We start from the raw sequence: 23,753 nt of genomic DNA, 5'->3' as shown, positions 1-23,753 counted from the left end.
AAGGGGGCTAAAATGATTATTTTCAACTGACAAGGGGAGGACACCACGTGGTAGACATCGATTTTGATGAGCCTTGGCACGATGGATCTGTGTCGAAAATGAGTAAATAGGTGTCCGAGCGTTTCTGCCAATGGGCCTTAATAATAAAGATATTTACATGGAAATTTTTAAAAATTTCATAGTGACTGTGGGGTTTTAGTGGTTAAAAATCCCACAACTACTCTGGCGCCCGCGGGGAATTCCCTTCTGGAGGCGTCAGGATGCCTTTTAATGATATCTTCACGTTAAAAAAAAAAAATTAAAAAAAATTATAAATTATTTGTTTTTATAAATTATTTTTTTAACTTGGGGAAATCTTCAAAAGGCACCCCGACTCCTCCACAGGGGAATCCCCGCAGGCGCAAGGGTAGTTGTGGGATTTCTACCCACTTAAACCCCACGGCCACTACGAAATTTTTAATAATTTACATGTAAATATCTCTATTATTAAGGCCCATTGGCAGAAACGCTGAGACACCTATTTAATTATTTTCGACATAGATAGTCCTCCCCTTGTGAGTTCACGACGCGAGGGTTAAATATCGGATTCGTGAATTTTTCTTACACGTAAGGACGAAATTCTCTCCGCAATATTTTCTCGTCATTTTCGCAATCCTTTTTTAGTGTATTTGCTGCACTTTCTCTTGAAAGGTTTAATTGGCTTCGTATCGCTATCGCCATTCCCGATCTTGTCCTTGCTGCTCCTCCTTTCCAAGTCATTACCGGCGGACTTCCCTTTCCCTCGAACCAGTAGCCTGGCATTTCTTCTGGGCGTTCTACTTTTGCTCTTCATCCTTTTCTTTTTCTTTCGCTTCGCCTTACGATCCATATTGGCTATTATCGCCTCAGTGTCCGCGGATATCTTCACCTTCGGCTGTTTTATCGTAACTGCGACCCTTTCGAACAGATCGTAAGTAACGTCGCCGCAGAACTCACCGAAGCAAAATTCTTCCCCGCATTCCCCGCAAATCTTCACGCTGCTCTCGATTATGCCAGCTCGGTTCTTGCTACGCCTGATGGGGCTTCTCGTCGATCGGCGCTCTTTAGCGATCGTTTTCGCCTCCAGTTTTCCCATTTCCACCTTGGAAACGAAATATCATCGTTAAGGGATGCGTTTATAAGTATTAGAACTTTGCTTACATTCTTATGACTATTGTATTATATTACGGCAAAAGGTACGATTAAATAAATGTCGTCCTATTCCTTCTTTTATAAAGTACTAGCTTTACTACTCGGCTTCGCCCGAAATTTAGATTTTGATTTTACGCAAAAATTTTTTTTTTTATATTATTTTCTTGTGAAAATGGTCACATTCATCTGGATTAGGCAGGCATAATGAACTCTACTTGCACACAAAGTTGCATAATTTTCTGAATTTTCGGGTTGCCTAACTTCCCTTGTTAGTCGAATAGCCTTATTTTGGCAATGCTCTAATAGCACCATGCTCCTCTATCGATAATTTTTTTTTAAAAACTGATGGTTTGCGATTATTTGCGCTATTAAACTCTAATTGCACTAAAACAAACGTCTTGATCGTTCCAGTCTTATGTTATATATATTATATATAAATTTTATTATATATATATATATATAAAATTTCTAGTGTTTTATATATATATAATATAAAAAAAATTTTCTAGTTTTTTTTTAAATATTCACATTCATCTGGATTAGTCAAGCTTAATGAGCCGAGGCACATTTCGCGATCCCAGAGTTTATCGTTCGAAAGTTTTTAGGCGACAGACAAACATAGAAGCTTTCTGCTTTATATATTAAGTTGTATTTCGAAAGGTGAAACAATTTGGGAAATATCGGAAGAAATACAATTTTCATCCTGCATCCTACAACGTAGGGTAGATCTAGTGTATACTATGAGTCTCCAAGATTAAAGTTTGATTTTTTTCTAAACATTGTTTCCAATGCGGTACCACTTAAACAATTAAAGAATTATATCAACTTATTGTTTGAGCCTTTTTTATGTACAATGTTCATTTCATAAATGTGAAATGATAAGCCATGGGCGTCCGCAGGGGGTGGGGGTGGCAAGGGGGCAGTTGCCCTCCCTGGTTTGAGAAAAATCGTTTATTTTTAAAAACTAATCTCTGTTATGTTTATATCGAAAAAGTAAATGTTCTTAAATTTTTAATTCAATTGGCACAAAATGGGTTCGACAGGTTTTCTTTAGTCTCACTGTTTCTCAAAGTTGCTCCCCTCCCCCCTGGAAACAAATCTGCGGACGCCCATTTTCAGAGCATTAAGAACAAAAATAAAATGTACGACTTATACCCTACAAAGTGTAAGTGTAACCCCTGTGTCGCGAGTTTTCCGCGTTAAAGTTGGAGTTTTTAGTATTCTTTTCAGTATTACATCGTACAAAAAAAATAGCAGTTCACTCCTTAAGCCTTTTCTTACAAAATGTGCATTTCAAGAAGACACTGTACATATAGTTGCGATACTAATAACATGTAATAATAGACCACATATAATACACCACAATGCTTGTAGTCGTAGTAAGTGATCAATTAAATTAATCAATTCCTTAATCGTGTGTTCTCAAATGTTTGTCATATACTGTGTCATTTATTATTAAATAAGATATTGTAAGAAATAGAAAGAAACAGATTTGAGTAGTCAAACAATTAAACTAGCGTGAATATGAACACCAAGAATTGGTGGAAAGAAAGCACAAGTGCCCAACTAGTAACGTCTGGATCTACTGCGGCTGACTAATAGTTACGTTTACTACTGCGCGAGGCAATATGCAACATATGAAGGGTAAGGGGAAAATAGGGAATGTCAAAACAGCTTTAGGGATCGCCCTTAAATTGCGTAAGGCTTCTTTGGGGTGGGAAGGGGTCGCGAATTTCTTACGTTTTCTTACGTAATATTTTTTAACCCAATTTTATACTAATGTTCCAGAAAAGTAGTTTTAGTTTAAATTTCTCGAAACCGAGTTAAATGAATTATATAAACCTTTAAAAGAATTTTAATAACTGAAGAAATTCAATGTAAAAAATGTTACGTAAGGAGGGGGTTGCAATATCAAATCTTTTGATATTGCAACCCCCTTCTTTGAGTTCTTATACTGGGGGAGGGGGTAAGAAATCGCCAAAATTACCCTTACGTAATTTAAGGGCCCCTTATCGAGAAAATTAAGTGTTTTGTTCCAGTGTAGAGTGGATATTACCTGTTTTTTTTTAACCAGTATATCTAAACTTTAACGTTATTTTTTGTGATTCGCCAGTTCTGTAGTCGCAGTTGCCACCAACGAAGTATGCTATAAAACTCAAAGTTACGAAAAATGGTCATTCCTCGTTTTTCCCCTTACCCTTTTTAAGTCCCCTTATTCCCTTCATACACTTTAATATTAAACCTTTCGCTACTGACAAGGAAAGATCCCCAACCCGGAAATTCAAAAAATTATGAAACCTTGGGGATATGTAGAGGATATACATATAGATATGTATTACGCATTTTTTTACTACCCAAATTCACTTTAAGCGGGTGAAATTAACCCCTGAAAATTCGGCGAAAAACGATGGTCTTAAATAAAAGAAGAGTTTGCCTGATAACTTTTTTTCTATCTTTCACAGTCCGCGAGTTGTAACACAACAATCAGAAAATAGCCGGAGGTCAATTTCACCCCCTTAGAGTGAATTTGGGCAGCAATAATTTTAATGCTTTATTCTCCTGTGATACTATTATTATATCAATGTGTACTAGTTTGAGAATATTAATTCCAAAAACTCTTCAGTCTAAAAGCGTTCTATACAATCGAATTTTGAGTTGTTATCCCCTTCCATGACACAAGCAATTTTACTGGGGATTAATTTTACAGAAATACGCGATGCATAAAACAGCTGATAAGACGAATACCAATCTGGAGAACATTTCTTCATCCTGTCGATGCTTCGGTCGGAGAGGAGTCAACATTCTCCAGTCGATGGCAACCTGCTGTAATTCACGAAGATTTAAACTCCTCATGTCTGGTGGTATCGGATTTCCATAGTTCCATTCCCTGCCAAACGCTTTCAACTCTTTCCTAGTTGGCTTCCAAGAAAAATCCTTGTCGCGCACTTTTGTGTCCTCCTTCTTCACCTACGTTCACAATCTTTTATGTAGCTACCACGGCGGCTATAAATTGATTGTTAATTAATAAGCTAATTAACGGTGGACACGTTTCGTAGCAGCAATTGTACAGATACGTATAATTTATCTCCTCTCCACTAATTACAAATGAATTTCTCGATCATTCAACCTTGACTGAGTTGTAACGCCTCGGTTTAAACAAATGGCAAATATCCCTGCTAGTTTTATTATCCCGGATAATTTTGCGATTTTTGGCAGCACATTTAACGCCCAATTGGAGCATAATCTATTCTCTAGCTTATCGTAGTAAATCTGGCGGCAGTGCTCGATTAGATATCGGTAGTGTACAGTGTGGATTTGAAATCAACGAAAGATTCAGGCATACCTATCTGCGTGATCTATCGCGATAGGCAAGCAATGCCGATCTGTCATTCGTATCTGTCGTTACAGTATCATGGAAATGAGAGATTAATTCAACTACACGAGTCAAACCTTTTCTGGCTTAATCTTAAATTCAGGGCAATTCTCGAGAAGTCGCCGGAACTCCTCTTGCGAGCTACAAGTCGCCCTACTTAGGTCGGGTAATAGATTCGCATCCTTTTTGTCGTCCTTCAGGAGATCGTCCAGCTGGAAGGCCATTATTTACATCTGCAATCCAAGAAAAATGCTCAGATCTCATCCCTCTAACCGTAAATCGCTAGTTCCTCTCGCCACCCCATGCTCTCGCTCGCAATCTCACTTCCTACGAAAATCAAACGAAAGAAACGAAAATATGCACGGCAACGCGACTGCGGGGTTCTCGTTAATAAATCTCCGATGCGGCAGGAGAGACTAGGCATCTCTCGGAATCCCATTCTATCTGTTTTATTAACAGCCCCTGGAAAAACACAACTTTGTTTCAGGATACGAAGGATACTTTTCTACGGGCAGCGGCGGACTGGTGGGGGTGTCAGCTGGCCCAATGGCAAGCGGGGCCTGTGGGCCCCCTTCAGTGCTGGATTAAGCAGTAAACAAAAGGGGGCACCACAGAAATTTTCTGAATTTTAAAATCTAACTTCTGTTAGAAAGACTTTTTAGTCGAATTATCGGAAATGCCTAAGAAATCGTACATTCCGTTGAAGTGATCAGCCTGTATAAGGGGGCCTCAAAATCTTTTAAGTGCTTAGGGCCTTTAGAGGTCTTAATTCGAACCTGGCCCCTTGAAACACTGTAATTACTAAAACAAATTTGTTTCACCAAAATTTTAAAATTGTACTTTTTCCCACTTAACTATTTTTCGAAAATTTTATTTCCTTCTTATAAAAATTAAATGATAGCCTTATAGTTGTGGGTGGGCCCCTTTGTCTCCTGGCAACCAATATTTTTGCGCCCAGTCCGCCACTGTCTACGGGGTGTAACTGAAACAGGTGGCCAAACGTAGTTTACTTGTCTTAAGGTACACATATCTACTTTATGTCATACATGTATTTTATATCTCTATAAAATATATAAATATCTCTATGTACATAAAAGTTGTGAGTGAAAACGTAAAGGCGTGTACGCGGTGCACCGTTTTGGATGGAAATTTAACGAGAGATGCAGAAAACCATTCCCCACGATGTGTCGGGAGCAGATTTTCCAAATAAATTCTTAAAAAAAAAAAATATCTTTCATACAAAAAATCGATAAAATCGTATTTTTCATCGTAATAATTGTATTATTTTTTTCTCGAAAATCTGCTCCCGATACATCGTAGGGGATGGTTTTCTGCATCTCTCATTAAATTTTCATCCAAATTGTCGGAGCGGTTTTCGAGATTTTATGATCACTATCAAACGGTACACGTCTTTACGTTTTTACTCACAGCTTTTATGTACATAGAGATATTTAGACTTTTCTTTTTTGGCGTTAAAGCTCATGGAATAACGATTAAAACTATATAAAAACGTTCTCTCTACTCTTATTTATTATTGTACAATTTGTGTTTGAAAAAAGGCCTTTTTTGGGGCTATCGACGGTAACCCACCCCCTTAATATCTCAGAAAGGAAGAGCTCTCTCACCCTACTTTATACGACCTTCCTTCAACCTTAAGATGAACAGAATACGTCCACTAGTAAGGTGACCATTTTTTTCTTGGGGTTTCCAGGGACACGAGATACTTTTTTTAGGAACCACCCCTACTTCTCGTAGACCCGATTTCATATGAATTATTTTGTGACTTTAAAGAAGAAATACAGAATCGGGGACGAGTGCTCACCTCACCTTAAAGTTCGGTCACCTATTCCAGGTTACACCCTGCATATTACCAACAAAGAACCTACGTTTTTCAAGGTGGATAACTTGGACAGAATTTCTCGTCCGCACCAGACATTCGAATTTTCATTTCCCGATTGTCTGACGTTATCAGCCTCGTAAACGTGATCGTTATCGGATCGAGCCCTGTCCCGTTCGCACTTGTTGTCCTCGATATTAATCCTTCCATTCTTATCGGTTCGAAGCTGCACGATGGAATTCAAGCTGTCCATCGAGAGGTCTGCATCGTAGCTGTCCACTTTCACTTTTCGCCTATTTGCCGTTCGAAGCTTCGGCTTGATACTTATAAGCTTTCTTCTGTCAGGAGATGGTGATCTATTTCCAAGAAGAAAGGAAGGATAACGAGCATGTCTCATAAAATAATTGTGCTTCCCGTAATATACAGCAAGGAGAAATTAGCGAGAACTGTTTCTACCTAGACCTTTCGTCGCTGGATTCAACCTGACGCCTCCTCATTCGTAATCGTCGTTGATAATGAGGATCTTTCTCGCTCTGCGTGCGATATCGGGTGCCTGGTCTGAAAAACATTTTAATTATTTGTAATATCTATCGCTGTCTAATCCAGGTACCGTAGGGTCGTTTAGATCCCAGAGTGTAGAAATAGTTACTGTGATCGACTAAAGAAATTTTAAAATATTCCACTCCTTCCTTCCGCAGTTCCTCTTTTTTTTATTTCTCAGCGAAGATGTTGCTGGTAAATTATTGACGTCCGAGGTTCATTGTCACGTCCCGGGACTTTTAATAAATAAAGTTAATCAGTTATTAAGTTTCTGTTTTGTTTTTTTTTAAAGTTTATTTATTAAAAATCGCTGGACGTAATTGTAACTATGTAATAAGTATATAGTTACATTATTTTTGGTTTTAATTTCTTACATATTGTAATTGTAATTTATGAGGAAGAACATTTATTACAGTGTTTTGAAAGCTTTTCTGATTTCGATTTGAAAAAAGTCGTTCTTAATATGTACGCTGATTATAACATTGCTACTATAGTTGAGTATATTTTAGTTTCATCGCTGTAGAGTATAAAAAAAAGCATTGTGGATAAAGTGATGCGATTGAAATCACTAGCTTATGCAAGGTGAGTCACGAGAAACTGGATTTAAACGCGAAAGAACGTATTAAAAAAAAACGGTCTAAATCGGTGTTTTCTTTCAAAGGGTGTAATTACTTTGATCCTGATACTAAAAGGTGAATTCGACTATGTGTCACGATATGACTTTGAAGTATCGTTTAAACTAGGATTACCATATTTCTTCATCAGCAAACCGGGACAAGTAAAAAAAAGGACAGAACGAAATTTTTTGAAAACGAGTTTTTTTTATTGTAGTGGTTAAAAAATTACGCAGTACAATGAGAAACAGAATAATAATTAAAAGTGCGACAACAATCAATTTGGGAGCCAAGACATATTTTTCTGTATATAAAACTTTCTTCAGAAATCTTTCATTATTTTTAATTTCTTCGTGGAATTCCGTCAAAAATAAAAAAATGAGAAAACCGGAACGAATTTGTAAACCGACCGAGACACCCGGGACAAGGGTTGAAAACCGTGACGTATGGTAACCTTAATTTAAACTAACAAAATTCTTTAACGCCAAAGGAAATAATCAAGCTTTTCGTTTCTCACGACTCACCCTGTATATTTATTCATTATCATGCACTTTGTAAATTGAAATCTGATATGTATATCCCGCGATATTAGAAGGTACCTGCTAAGGATTAAACACTGTTATTAAGCATCAATTAACCCTCCGCACTTCAATTCATCTTGCGCTCAATGCTGTATTTATTAAATACAGAACCTTGGAATAGAAATATCCACACTTAATTCTGTTTTTAAACGATTTTCATTTAATACGGTCTAGAAAAAAATTAATTTTCATCTGCGTATACACGTGACGCAACTTGTCCGTAAAGAGGTCAAATAGAACTACATCATCATTTTTTTCAATTTTCCTAATAGTGCCCTGTTATTATAAAATTGCATTTGTTAAGAACAATTGAAAAATAAATGGTCAAAAATTTGTGCGTATACACGTGACGCAACTTGTCCGTAAAGAGGTCAAATAGAACTACATCATCATTTTTTTCAATTTTCCTAATAGTGCCCTGTTATTATAAAATTGCATTTGTTAAGAACAATTGAAAAATAAATGGTCAAAAATTTGTGCGTATACACGTGACGCAACTTGTCCGTAAAGAGGCCAAATAGGACTACATCATTTCTTTCAATTTTCCTAATAGTGCCCTGTTATTATAAAATTGCATTTGTTAAGAACAATTGAAAAATAAATGGTAAAACATTTGACTTTTTTAACTAAAATAATTTTTATTAGGTACTCCTATGTCTCCATTGCGCAAGCACCCAAAAGTTCGTTTTTGTCAGTGTGTTAGTTCAACAGTTATAATTTATTGAAAAAGGTCGGCGCTATATTTCGAAGCGCTGTAAGATCAACAATCTTTAAAATTTTGAAAAATCCGTCGAGATAAGTTTACATATCACTAAACACTACAACATATCCAAGTTTCAGCAAAATCCGAAATGTTGCTCCAAAAAGTGTCGGATTTCGCGTGGAAAGACCCTATTAGTGATTTCAAAACCTATAATTCAGATATCTGATCATGCGAATCACAAATTATTCCACGTTTAAGTACAAGATTCAACGATATCAGTACGTAGCTTTAATTCGAACTTTGGTGTGCCTGAGAAGCATGCTTGGAGTGCGAAGGTTTAATCTTCAGTAGGTAATAAAAAAAATTACCTATTTGCATTCCACTGGGGCCTAGAATCGATGCTCGTCCTAGGCTGAGATTTGGATCGTGGAAGAGTTTTGACCGTGATTTCCCCAGTCGAGCCAACATTTACCGGCCTTTGAAATAGATGAACAAACGTCGCACATAAATTAGCCACCCTTATAAATAACTCCTCGATAAAATTTGGAACATTTACGAAAGCTTCAAACTCGCAACGTTTAACAGTGCATGTTCGTGCGAATAAATACAGTTACTCAGAACAATAGGTATCTGCCCACACCATACGTATAAAATATTTTACTTACACTTAACTAATGTGGCGTTCAAAACTACCCATTATAATTTATATTAGTATAAACCTTGATTAATACATTCCGAGTTTAACTTATTGTAATAACATTTGCATAAATTGAATATTGAATGAGGGTGAATATTTTTGTAATAATACTTTTTTAAATAAACAATTTGCGTGCAATTTTATTCCTCAATTCAACGCACTCAAAATAAAAGTATATTAATGTGAATTAGAATCGCGAATTCTTACTTCGACGTCGATTTAATATGTAAAATGCACTAAAAAGTAGAAAATAATTTTTTCCCTTATTTAATCTACAACTCTCAATTTTTTAAGTCAACAGTAGATACCCACATTAAATAAGGGAAAAAATTATTTTTCTACTCTTTAGTGCAGCTTTATTTTTTTGGAGTCGTTCTCAATGTTTTAAAAAAAATTTATTTCGATGTTCTTTTTATATATATATACGCACATAAAATAATAATAATTATCTGGCAATTTATTATCCGGAACTGGCAAAATATTGGGCTAATATTGAGGGGCGTCTTTCGAATAAAAAATAGATCATCAAAATCGGTCCATATGCTGAGGAGTTCCTTAAGCCAAACATAAAAAAAAGCATACTGGTCGAATCTATAACCAGCTCCTTTTTGAAATCGGTTAAAAACACAGTACACATAGGGTGGTCTCATATTTTTCTGAGCAACCGTACGCTAACGCAACAGTAAGAGACGCATAGAACGTTTTCGTTCCCGCATAAGCGTGCACAGTAAAGAATATAATCTCGTGGAACGAAATGAAATAATAATTACCGCTTCTATTTGCAAGACAGAAGAATAATATCCTCTACGACTCTTCAAGTTTTCAAGCGATTCAATGCACCGTAGTGCGACTCACTTTTCGGTGTCCCTTTTACTAGCATTCGTCGCGTCCTTGCGGTCCTTGGTAGACAGATCCTTGATCGTGGGTCCTTGCAATTTCTCCCGAAAATCTTGGAGGTCGCTTTCGACGTCCGTTTGCGTGCCAAAGTCTCGGCCGTTCGCCAGTCTGTACTTGCTGGGCGTGAGCAATCTGTTCTCCACGATGGTCGACGGTATCCTGGGCGCAGCGCAGGTAAAATTCATGGCCCCCGAATTGTGCACGAGGGTATTCAAGCCTGCGGATAGATTGCTCGGATCATTATCGAATCTCCTGGGCGTTGGAGTCAGCACCAAGTTCACCAACTGCAGATTCGCTTTGCTCAACAACTCTGGGTCCTCGAGTCTGCCACTCAACACTATCGCAACATCCTTGCTAATAGGGACTTGGACAGACTTTACATCGTTCGCATCTTGTCCCGGTTTACTGAACATGTCCAACGGTTCCTTACTATCATCGGCGTTACTCTCTTTCTCGTTTAACGTCTCTTTCTCTTCTTTCGCGTTCGGAGCTTCGTTATCGAACGCCAGATTCTGCCGAGTCCCAACGCTCAGGCAATCCTGACCCAGCTGGCCCACGTTCGAAACATTGGACTCGCTGTTTCTGGAGGAGATAACCGTGGTCTCTTCGTCACTCTCGTCCCGCTTGCGTCGATTCCTTTTCTGCTCCTTTGCCAGACGCTCTGCAGCTTCCAAAACCTCCCGCATTGCTTCGGCTTGCCGTAATTTAGCCCTCTCCCTTTCTCTTAATCGTCTTTGTTCTTCTTCGAGTCTGATTCAAAGATTAGTTATTTTATTATCACGGCTTATTGTATTTGGGTAATTCAAGGCGATACGTTTGAGCAGCGTCTCCCAAACTATGTTCCGTGGAAAATTATCAAAATTAATACATGTGAAAGTGGAATGTTTTTAATGGCTGCGAGGAGTTCAAGTTTGTTTCCAAATCAGACGATCCTCCCTCTGCGTGTCCTGACAGTGGCCCGCGGTTGTTGACACCGAAGTCTTTAAAGGGGGATCTTTAAAGGAAATAATAATCTTATTTGGTGGTCTAAAATCACAGCAAAATTTAGGGATTTTTCTTCAGAAACTAGCGATTCGATTTTCACTGAAATTTGGACCATGGTTTTATGCAGCATAACTCTTATATTTATTATTAAAATTTATAAAAAAGATGCAACTTGTTCAACGATGCATAATAACATGGTCAAAATTTCAGATAAATACAATCGCTAGTTTCTTTTAAAAAAATTCCCAAATTTTGCTATGTTTGTAGCCCAAAAACTAGGATTCTCCCCCTTTAAGGATGTAATTTTAGAATATACATATACTAAGCAGTTCATTTTACTATTTTTATGTGTTTTGTTTTAAATAATTATCATTTCAGAATAAATATTCGTTTTTTTTTGTTAACGCTTAGATTTACTTATTTATTTTATTGTACCTACCCCGCAAAGTAACCAAGGTGTTCTTTAAAATTTCAGGATTTGTGAAGTGCTCCACGGTAGGACAAGTTAGGGAAACGCTGCGTTAGAGAATATTAATACAGTTATACCTCTCCTGTTCCTTCTCCCTTTCCCGTTTGATGCGTTCCTCCTCCAAACGTTCCTCCCTCAGCCTCCTCTCCTTTTCCTCCCTCCTCAGTCGATCCTTTTCCTCGAGCTGCTTTTTAATGGCAGTTTGAAGCTCCAGGGCCTTTTGCCTCTTCGCTTCTCGTTCCTGAAGAACGTCCGCATCGACGGGAATGTTGTGGCCACGGAGATAAGTCTTGTTGTCAGATCCAGTTGAGCCTACCGTCGAGCTGTCCGAGCTACTGGTACTCTCGTGATTAATAACCAATACCTTGACGAACATTGACAAAGGTGAATGGTCAATTGAGTGGGGAAATATTGTGCCATGGGTTTTGTTGAAACGGTGCAAGAACCAGGAGGAAGAATAATACTTTTCTACAGCTTTGGGATTCCCTGTCTGTATCCTTTACGCAGAGGCGGATTTTGAAATTTGGCGCCGCTAGACTAACAAGTGTCTGCCACCCTTTCCGTGAAATATTATAAAATATTTTAATTGAAAAAAGTCGGGACATTTTAAAATTAATTTAATATGGCTACTCACGTGTGAGTTTTTGCTAATTCGCTACACGAAAAAAATGTGAATTGTTTTTAAAGTTGCCTCAAGCCCCTGTGTTTCAATATTTATCAATTTTTATCGTTTAAAATTTGCGCCCCCAGATTTGCCGCTCCCCAAAATTTCTCACACCGTAAAATTTGCTTCTCCCCAAAATTTACCGCCCCTCTCATAATTTGCCGCTCCCCAAAATTTTCACCCTCCAAAATTCCCCGCTCCGTAAAAATTGCTTCTCTCCAAAAGTTACCGCCCCTCAAAATTGTCGCTCCCAAAAATTTGCTTCTCTCCAAAATTTAGCGCCGCTCGAGAATTATGTCTCCCAAAAATTTGCCGCCCTAGGCTGCAGCTAACTTAGCCTATACATAAATCCGCTCCTGCCTTTATAAGGCCAAAACTTGCAATTACATACTTGTTCTTGAATTCTGTGTATGTAGTCCGTTTGGTCAATGAATATAAATTAGACGTCAATTCCTGGAGTGGATTTGTATATAGGCTAAGTAGGCTGCAGCCTAGAGCGGCAAATTTTGGTTGAAAGAAATCGAAAAACGTTTGAACACAGAGGCTTGTGACAACTTTAAAAATAATTCACTTTTTTCTCATCCAGCAAACTAGCAATAATTTATTTACGTGAGTTGTCATATTCAATTAATTTTAAAATTTTCTCAACTCTTTTCAATTGAAATATATTTTTATATTTCGCAGAAAAGGCGACAGACGCTTGTGAACCCAGGGTCGGCGAATCTACAAATCCGCCACTGGTCGACTCAATTATATTTATATTAGAGAAATAAGAATATTGTAAAGTAAATGCGGGTAATAAGGCCCACTTGAAGATCCCTATTTTTTTATCGACAAAACTATACTTATTTTTTAGAACCGTTTATTTCATAGAAATCTATGAACAATAAACTATAAACTGTGATATTTTGAATAACATATGAAAACAAAAAAAAAACGAAAATTTTTAGGTTTATAAAAACCTTGTAAATGGGCCTTATTTCGTGTAGAGCAGGTAATTAGGTCCATCCATTTAATAAAAAACAATACATAGATATACCAATCTTGTAAATTGATCTATCTGGGAAAAATGACGGCTGGGCCTTATTCCCAACACTTACTTTGCTTACAAGGGGAGGACAGGGTGTGATAGACATCGATTTTGACGAGCCATGGATTAATAATTTACATCTAAATATCTCTATTATTAAGGCCCATTGGCCTGCCCCCCCCCCCTGTTAGAGAAAGGGAATTAGTAAAATTGAATTGTAAGGAGTCTTCTGAATGATCATACTTGACTCGAGTGTCCCAATCTTGACAACCAGGAAGGTGGTGGTGGATCTCCTCGTGTTGTCTCCTGACCCCAGACACCACCCCACCTTGGCCTGTTAAGTTCGCCTATCCTACCATCAGATAATCTCCTTGATGGTGGTAACGAACTTTCGGGCGTCCTATAGTAGGGATTCTGCCAAGTCTTCTCGATCATTTCTGCCCCTGGTGGTTTGCAGCCAGGTAACAGTGCTAGCACAAGCCAGAGAATTGCATGTAATTTAATTTCACACAACTATAACAGCTTAACACAGGTTTAGCGGTCTCAGGGATCTACAAAATTTGAGAAGGGACCGATTAAAATTGATCGAGAAGTTTTTGAGGCATTAAACTGCTAAGAGTTAAGTGGGCCACCCTGTATATTTATTTACAAGTCAAACAATGGACTAAATATAATAAATATACATGTATAAAAGGTGGTTGAAATTTTCTTTCCCCTTAATTTTGGTAAGTGTCTTGTAATTGCAAGTGCGTCAATATATTTCTCAAGTGACAAACATTGTTAATCCTTCGTGGTTACGCGGGGTGTGTCGCACCCCAGGATATATTTTTTCCAATTTTTCTATAAATTTTTAGAACTTAATAATAAAATTTATAACTTTGTTGAATTTTAACAAAAAAAATTGCTTTCATCCACAACCACTTTTACAAATACGAATTTAGATTTCTAAAAGAAGACTATTGGGGCATGATTGCATGAGTATTGTGAATGTACAATTATCACTCAAAATTTAAAGGACTCAAAAATATGAAAATGGTAACTTAAAAATGACACTGGGGTGCAGCGAACCCCACGTGACTAATTTGTGATTATAAGAAAGTGTGGCTATGGAGAGTTAGCAAGACTTGGAAACATGAAATAGGAGAACAATAATTGATTTACTAATTAAACAACTGAATACTAAAAAAAATAGTAATTCTTTTAGAAATAATTAGCTTTCCTCTCTTAAGCAAGATTTACTATTTAAAAAACTGAATACTAAAAGAAATAGTAATTCTTTTAGAAATAATTAGCTTTCCTCCCTTAAGCAAGATTTACTAATTAAAAAAACTGAATACTAAAAAAACTTGCTTAAAAAGAGAAAGCTACTTATTTCTAAAAGATTTACTTTTTGGATATATCTATTTTCATTTCTTTCAATAAATACTATCAACCCCTAAGTTTGTAAACCCCTATATGTACATATAGTATGCTTAGATTATACCCCGTGTGAAACATTGAACTGGTAGGTCTAAAATTAAAGGAACCTACTTCCTGTAGTCGATACAGGAACGTCCACGGAGTCGCTGGCGTAACCGGAAGTTTCGCCCTCTCGTTCCTCGCCCTGGGAGGCGTAGTGGCCGTTCTTTAAATTTTCGTAACGATCGTATAGCCGATGATCGCGCTGCCGTTGGGACTTCTCCGCCTGGTAACGCAAACCGCCGACGTCGAAGTCTCGCTGCTGCCCCTAAAACACAAAAGGAGCAGTTTATTCTGGGAGGGGCGGCGAAAAGGCTCGCGTGACCAAATAGCAATTTTGCGTTTTCATCAATCTTCGAATCGTGCTTTCTTCGGCACAGAGATAGGCCGTGTGCGATTACTGTGCCAGTTCGAGACGGGGGCGACAAACCGTGACAGGGTATTATATCAACCCCCAAGATTTATGGCTCCTCCTTTGTGATCGTGACGTGGGTGCAATTAATTGCAAATGTGATTCTTATTTAGTGCAGCTGAACGTCTTCGGAATTAAACGGAATGCGAAGTGAATATAAATTGGAGGAGGTTCTAAACACTGTCGAGGAAATATAGTTACGTGTGTTATATTAATAAAGGAAATGTAGGTGATAAATTAATAAATTTCTAAAGTTATTTTCGTTCTTTAAAGGGAAGATCTTCAACCCGGAAATTCATCAAATTATGAACCTTCTTTTTGCTGCCCAAATTCACTTCGAGAGGGTGAAATTGACCCCTGAGAAAGTAAGAGATAGAAAAAAAATTTCAGAGAAAAGTTACGTTTTTTTTTAATTAGGACTAGAATTTCAATATAATCTAAGTAATGTACCTGATAAAAGGAATATTTTCCTTTTGAAGTTGGGTTTTTCTTGATGAAATACATATGTAATAAAATTTTGACTATTACTAAATATAGTAAATAGTATAGTAAATTAATAAATTTATAAGTACATAAATAAGCTAATTCAAGCTATTAGACTCATACCCTACACATAGAAAATTAAATTTCTTTTATATATTTATAAATTAGTATAATATAAAGATTTAATCAAAATATTAATATTAAATATTTGAATTTATTGTTAATTAAATTATATTTATTAATATTTTTTATTCTTTAAAATTTCAAATTTTACATTCTTTTACTATCAGTTCGCGAGTTATAACACAAAATCGGAAAATAATTGGATTTTCAGGGGTCAATTTCACCCCCTCAGAGTAAATGTGAGGAGCAGAAAAAATTGCGTAATACATATATTTATATATCCTCTACATATCCCCAAAGTCTCATAATTTTTTTAATTTCCGGGTTGGAGAGTATCGTCAGTTAGTTATTTTTTTTTATTCCCTTCATAAATTATTTTCTAAGCTACTTCCATAAATCAATTTCTTAAATTATTTTCGTTCCTTAGTTAGTTAACTTTCTTTCCTTCATAAATTATTTCCTGAGCTACTGTCAAATGTCAAATGCCCAATGACGCATTTTTTGAAATTGCGATAAAAAAAATGTATCTAATTTCACCGAAAAGCGCAGTCACTTTTCAGACACTGTTAGTTGCATCCTATGTACACACATTTGGATGTTCCTGTATCGCAAGCGTTTAATGTAATTTCTCAGAGGAACTTGGTCACTAAAACTTCCCTGTACATAATATACCTACGTATATGTATACATACAAGGGGCGGCAAAGAGGTGACTGAACCCGGCGATAAGAATCGATTTGCCAGACTGCCTCACTTTTGCTTTCCCCTTACGAATCAGATACAATCGCGCAGAAGCTTTCAGGACATTCTCATAACAGCAATTAAAACCCCGCGGTCGATATGTCATTCCACTGAGAAATACAATAATTACTCAAACATTATTTCTAATCATGAACAAATATTCGTAGCTACCTGTTTTTTTTTATGTCAATATACATAGGTACAACTGTAACGATGTGAAATGAAATTGGGGAAGGTTGCAGCGCTGAGAAAGTCTCGCTCCTAGTTTTTCTTAACGACGCTAAATTCCAAGATTTACAACCCCGTGAATAATTGAATACCCATGAAATTTTTTCTCACCATTTAATTGCTAATCTGCACCGAAATTCAGTTGACACTTTTCATGCTTCACAGTTCAGTCATACTGTATTAATAAACAGCGTTGGATTAACCAATAAGCAAAATAAGCACGTGCATAGGGCATCAGGAGAAAGTGGGACACCACAGAAATTCTCTGAATTTTAAAATCCAACTTTTGCTAGAAACACTTTTTAGTAAAATTATGGAAAATGCCTAAGAAATCGTAACATTGCGTAATCACCCCGTATAAGGGGGCCTCAGAATCTTCGAAATGCTTAGGGCCTCTAAAGGTCTTAATTCGGCCCTGTTAATAATAAAACTGGTTTTGCTTAATGCCGACAGGCTTCTTACGTATTATAAAAATAATAATAGCTTCATAAAATTATTCAGACTTATACCGTTCCCAACTCTGTCCAATAAATAGTTTCATGTTTTCAATGCTAAACGCCTGAGCATGCATTTATAGAATTACGATCAATAAAGATCAATTTCAAGCCTATTCAGACGTGCAAGCGTGCTACTTCTTCGCTGCAAGCACGGTCATAGAATCTCTTATTTATAAAGAGCATTGCGTACAGCGATTATTATGAAAGCGAACTACAATAAAGTGCAGGTGAACATGAATCGGAGAATAAATCCTTTCCCAGTACAAGTCGCTTCATCTACAACTTTTTTATATTATACATGTAGGTAAATCCGAGAGAGTCGGCCCGGCAGGAGAGATGGCCCAATCGCTATATTTCAGGCTCCATAGCAGTGATGGCGAACCTTTTTCAGAAGTGGGTCAAATTTTGTTCGTTATTTTTGTTAATACTAGCCCGTGGGTCACTGAGTCAGTGACGTCACTTGGAAAGGGATGATGGGGGTGGGTGGTCAAAAGGGTACCAATAATTTTTGAAACACCGAAATTTGTTTAATATTTTCAATTGTCTGTTCCCTCTTTTATGATATAAAAAATAAGTTTATAAAAATGAACGCGTGGGTCGCTTAAAAAGCTTTCCTGGGTCAGTGCCTGACCCGCGGGTCATAGCTTCGCCACCACTGCTCTATAAGTACATATGTAAAAGTGTGTCAACTCTTCACTGTGTCATCTCTTCAGTGTGCAATCTCTTCGGTACAAGGTACAAGAAAATAGTTGGGGGACTGAGTTTATTTCATTTTTTTCTGGGCTTTTCTAGACATACATATGTATGTGCTGAACAAGGTAAGTAACTGGAGGCTACATTTCACCTGTACTATGTGTAAAGCAGTAGTGAACACAGTGTTGTTTAAAATATACTTCTAAGTTAATTTTCGTTTGATGATTTGGATAATGAGATAGTAGAGGTGTTGGGGGACAACGCAGAGAACGTATTTGGCCAAATTAACCCTTCCTTCCAAAGCTAACGTGCCGACCATCTCTCCCTGAAGAAAGGAGAGATGGCCCAGGTAGGTTTGGGATAGATGGCCCACTTTCAAACTGCCTAGAATGTTTAGAAAACTATTTCAGAACAGATCTAAACATCGACTGGCTAAAATGGTGATGTAACAGTTGTGGCCGGAAAGAAAAACCATTTAAGTAAAATAAAATAAAAAAATGTGCATCTGACTGTTTATTCTTTACAAATGTTAAAATAATTAATTTTATTTGTTCACTTTGGTATTCATTTACTTCGCTAATCGCCAGCAGGTAGTTCATGTTTCGTTTGACGTGTTCTTGACTAGTTTAGCGTGAACAAATTAAATTTCAATAAACCTGTAGTTGTAGTATTCACTCACAAACAATTTTGCTTTCTTTGTTATTTCTTTCATGAATAATTATGTGGGCCATCTCTCCCAAAGACGCGAGCCATCTCTCCCGAGATAGCCAGCTATCATGACTTCAGTTTTCAACCTGATTTTCAGCAAATATTGTCTTAAAAGAAACATCGAACACTCTTTCAGAATCAGCATAAAATTTTGAACATATTAATTTTATTCTGATAAAATAAATAATACCACTAGGTATTAGTTTTAATAGCCGCTTTATGTTAGGTGGACCAACTCTCCCGGACTTACTGTATATCATATTAGAAAATATTGCAGGCGTGATGTGATATTAATGAAATAAGTTTCAGGTAAGGTTGCAATTGCCGGTTTGCGAGTAAACAATACGCGGCAGCTACAGTCGACGAATACAGGGTGTCGAAACATGTACAGTAAATCTCCGTTATGAGCTCGTTTTTACCTCCCGTTGACAGCCCGGCGACTATCCCCACCATTTCTTGGAAGCCTGCGGACGAGAGTGGGAGAACCCGACAACGAAAGAGTCGACACAGCCACTGGCCGCGCGGAATCATGTCCGCTACCCGCTATGAGCCCGCCGCCAGCCCCGTTCGTCGAGCTAATAACGGGTATTTACTGTACTTGGCGTCGAAACGCTACCGCGTCTCTAGATACTCGACAGCATTCCATTCACCCAAACAAATGGAATCAACTTCAAATGATAAAACGAGTACCTTGTATTTCTGAGCTTATAAGATCCTCGTTAAAGAAATCTAATAGGAGTAACTCATTGAAATAAGAGGAAGGTACATCCAACATCCATTTCCCGATGGATACTAATATTCCTATTCATTAACACTAGAACTACCGACAATTGATGTATACATACCTATTTCTACCAGACCAGTAAAAATAGCTGGTTATTTATAAAACACGTTACGCAACGAAAATAAATCTTAATTCATATTCTTTTAATTTTTATATTGTTAAAAAGTATATACATAAATACGTATATACATTACTATTTTTTACTGCGCCAAAAGCGTATTTCTAAGTAGTATAAATATAGTATAAAAATAGTAAATTTCTTAACAAATTTAAAACCAGTCATTTCGACTGATTTGGTAGTTCTAGTGTTAACTCAGGTAGCTACTCCGTATTTACCAACGCTTTTCCATTCGTTTGGATGATCGCCGCACAGTGGATTTATTCCACGAACTTATGAGCATCCTGTGTCAGCGGTTTGCCTAGACAGACCTGAGATAGATACTGTTGCTGATCCTTGTTGTAAATCGGCGGCAGGCTCGGGCTTCTGTGCCTGATGTGCGACACATCCGGTTGCTCGTGGAGATTTATCAAGCTACCACCATTGCAGTCGAGACACTTGAGGCTCGTGGTACCGTTTCCGGAACTCTCTGTCGCGAGACTCTTCAGGCTAACGGTGCTCCCGTAATGGCCAGCAGCACGGAAAGGTTTCGGGGACGCTAGCTTGTCCTTCGTTTCCGCCAAGGACATTCTTCCGCTGCGTCACGCGTTTTATTATATGCCGCGTGTACGAAGGGCCGAGCCGCTTGATTTACAATTGGATCGATAAGCCCCGCGGGCTTCCTTTGAATGTGCTTTGCAACCGTTAAAGTCTTTTCGCAAGAGACACTTCTGGGGCTGGCAACCGGTACTTTTGATATATTTATTTATTGCTTTAAACTTTACAGGGCCACCTAAGAATTTGGATACTTTGCCGGCCATTTTGGTGGTATATGTGCGTAAATTTTAAGTGAATAAAATTGACAATTTCAATGAAAAGATCCCGGCCCTGTAAAGCTTGAGGAGTTCAAGGGGACATTCTACTTTGAGCTATTTTTAAAGATTGTTTTCTCAGTAAATACAGCGTGTAATGAAATAAATCTTTTTGGAATTCATTAAGTCACTCTTACATTATGCAAAAAAAATTAAAAAGAATTTTTTAATTTGCTTTAAATGTCTTTTTTATAGCGTTTAGTACCTAAAAAAAGAGATACGTTCGTGGCGCAGGTGGTTTCCCCACTCAGGCTTATCTGCAACAGAAAATTCGCAAAGATTCTTAATCTATATGAGCGGCGCTATCACCTGTAACTCGATTAACAATTTCTGTCGAGAAATAACCGAGAAAAGGGTGTTTGTCAAACTTTTTTCAAACCGGCGCCATCTTGTTATTTTTCAACAAAAATTGTTAATTGAGCTACTGGGGGTAGCGACACTGATACAGATTAAGATTCCTTCCGAATTTTTTGTTTCAGATAAGCCTGAGTGGGGAAATCACCTGTGCCATGGACGTACCCCTTTTTCAGGTGCTATTAACGCTGTAAAAAACATTTAAAACAAATTTAAAAAATTCTTTCTAAATTTTTTGGTATAATGTAACTGTAGCTTAATAAATCTCAAAAATATTTATTTCATTATATGTTGCATTTACCTACTGAGAAAAAATCTTTAAAAATAGCTTAATTGTTCGGCCGATCAAAGTAGAATGACCCCTTAAACCAGATGTGCTTTGTACACCGAGGATTTTAAATTGCAGTACGGGGAGAGATTCTATGGCTCAAAATAAATCGAAATGATACAATTTAACTTTATGTCGCACGAAGTTCCACGCTCCAGAAAAATAGCTTTGAAAATCAATTTACCATGCATGCTTCTGACTGTTTACGTAACAGCTTTCGCTGCTTATGCATGTACACTAAACTATTCTAAAGCATTTGGAATAATTTTGCACGAATATGTAACAAATCGCGAGTGCCCACGCAATCTCTTTTCTTTTTTGGGTAGAGATTAAACTAAACAACCCCTAGAATCTTACATTTCAGGGGCCCAGTGGAAAGAAGGCACTTTCCTAAGTACATTAATTTCCGTTCCTGCAATGTAGTGTAATTCCACCACCTCCTAATGTTTATTAAGGGGTAGGCCACGATGATAGGATAACTTTGGAGGTGATTTTAAAGAAATTTATAAACTTTATTCAAAATCATAAATAAAAAAAATAATAATATTAGAATAAAATAATAATAAAAATAATAATATATAATAATATTATAAACAGAATCGTATTAAATTTTTTCGAGTTGAAAAAATAAATGCTTAGTAAAAAAGGGGGCCCATGCCTCGGCTCCTTGGGGACACGTGAACTAATAAAATTAATTTTTCAGCTAAACTTTGATAATAATTGTCATTTACCATCTAATTCAAGTACCATTCAAAATAATTACAATTCCATCCTGCATTTTCAATGAAAACAATTTTTCCTTCGACTTACTTCCCCCTAAAATCCTAAAACGGTGGCATGTGCCTGTTTTCCACCGAGCCCCTCATTTCTACCCCATTAATCTACTCCAATCTGATATTCGGTACTCACCGGCTACTGGTGCGGATATTGATGTTATTTTTCAAAAGTCCCCAACTTCCGCTGAGTCGTGCCATTTCTTCTATAGTGTTCGTACAAAGGATTAATTCCCCACCCAACATTACACATTCTGACGCTACCATCTTATATTTAATTCACTGTAAATATACTCAAATAGACGCTACTTAAATTCCCGATTTATCGGGAAATTCGATGACTCAGGTTACTATTCTAGACGACCTCGTGTATCGAAACGATTAATGTTTAACGCGTCGCGTTTATTTAACCCTTGTACGGAAATTGGGTCATTTTTACCCCAAATGGGGTCACAAATCCTCATTCCTTCTTTACTAAAATATTATTTCAACTGAAACACCTTCATGTCTGAAATAAAACAATAAAAAAAATCAGAAAAAAATTAAAAAGATTATTATTATTATTTATTATTGACGGTTATTAGTTATTTAAACACCTTCATATCTTTAAATAACTAATAACCGTGAAAAATAAATAATAATAATATTTTTATTTTAATTTTTTTATTCTGATTTGTTTTATTGTAGCAATTTAATAAGTGGTCAAAATATTAAACTTTAATAATTAAATAAAGCGAGTTTTATTTTGGTACGCTTATTTCTTGAAAATAACTGATATTGGGTCAATTTGACCGAAATTTACTTATCAAGCTTAACTTTACAAACTCCGTATAAGGGTTAATCCAACGCGAATAGAGAAAGCAGAGCTTAAGAAATCCTTGTATACATATTTCCTATTCCCTGGCAGAATTTCTACCACTGTACATACAATTCTACCGCTCCGAGAAATATCATGCCGCTTATACGAACGATGATCCGAGAACTCACCTCTCTCTTTCGCCCACTGGATCCTCTTCTGTTCCACCAGCGACGTTCTTCCGGTCATTCTTGGCGCGCGGCGTGATCAGCGCGAAAAAGGGATCGGGCGCGGTCGGTAACGATGGCGCGGTGAAACGTACGAAAAGAAGGAAGAAAAATAAACGAAGGATCTACATCATACGGCCCCAGGTTTAACGATATCACAGCTGATTTTACCTGCGCGCCGTCTCAGCCCTCCCGAGTCAGCGACGGTCAGGCGGCGATCTTCCGCAGCGTCGCGATCCTCGGCGCGAACTTTCGGCTTGGGTTCGAGACCCTGGGACGTCAGAGGACGATGCTCGGGTTCATCGTGGGTCGTGTCAATATTTGAGACTGCGGTAGAATCGCGGGACCGGGGCAAGGTTTGCCCGGCACGCGCACACATGCCCCTGTTAAAAGGAAGGTGTACGCGCGGCCGCGATTCGATCGCGAACTACGTTTCTATGGGAACAATCGTGAATCAACCGCGGAGCCTCTTGCACCCGCTGTCAGGGTCGATAATATTGACCAGACAAGCGAGATAAGGGATAATGACCCCCAGCCGGCTGTTTGACGGTCAGAGATGGCATCTTCGGACGCAAGTATGCAAGCCATTTGTGTACGCAATCGCGCGGATAAATAGACGGT

General features: G+C 37.5%; 2 protein-coding genes across 5 annotated transcripts; both read right to left on the bottom strand.

Annotated features, from left to right (window-relative positions):
• Positions 1-512: 512 nt before the first annotated feature.
• LOC143375063 (uncharacterized) lies at positions 513-4,767 on the bottom strand. Its single transcript, XM_076823802.1, has 3 exons — positions 4,621-4,767; positions 3,916-4,137; positions 513-1,120 (listed from the first exon to the last, which is right to left on the bottom strand). The coding sequence occupies exons 1-3, from the start codon at positions 4,765-4,767 to the stop codon at positions 641-643; spliced, it is 849 nt and encodes a 282-aa protein (XP_076679917.1). The 3' UTR covers positions 513-640.
• On the bottom strand, positions 4,646-23,753 carry LOC143375050 (uncharacterized). 4 transcript variants are annotated; one of them, XM_076823769.1, is made up of 12 exons: positions 23,304-23,751; positions 23,097-23,155; positions 22,246-22,315; positions 20,115-20,379; positions 15,090-15,285; positions 13,803-14,029; positions 11,943-12,229; positions 10,371-11,162; positions 9,187-9,294; positions 6,837-6,938; positions 6,430-6,736; positions 4,864-5,005 (listed from the first exon to the last, which is right to left on the bottom strand). In XM_076823769.1, the coding sequence occupies exons 2-12, from the start codon at positions 23,152-23,154 to the stop codon at positions 4,931-4,933; spliced, it is 2,487 nt and encodes an 828-aa protein (XP_076679884.1). In that variant the 5' UTR covers position 23,155; positions 23,304-23,751; the 3' UTR covers positions 4,864-4,930. The 4 variants fall into 4 exon arrangements, with proteins under 4 accessions (XP_076679887.1, XP_076679884.1, XP_076679886.1 ...); XM_076823772.1 differs by lacking the exon at positions 4,864-5,005 and adding an exon at positions 4,646-4,776 and having other exon boundaries at positions 23,097-23,753; XM_076823771.1 differs by having other exon boundaries at positions 22,246-22,312; positions 23,097-23,752.

Source organism: Andrena cerasifolii, chromosome 12 (genome assembly GCF_050908995.1).
Source record: "Andrena cerasifolii isolate SP2316 chromosome 12, iyAndCera1_principal, whole genome shotgun sequence".
Lineage (NCBI taxonomy): Eukaryota > Metazoa > Arthropoda > Insecta > Hymenoptera > Andrenidae > Andrena > Andrena cerasifolii.
The sequence above is the reverse complement of the archived record's forward strand: the minus strand, read 5'-3'. Positions and strand labels throughout refer to the sequence as shown.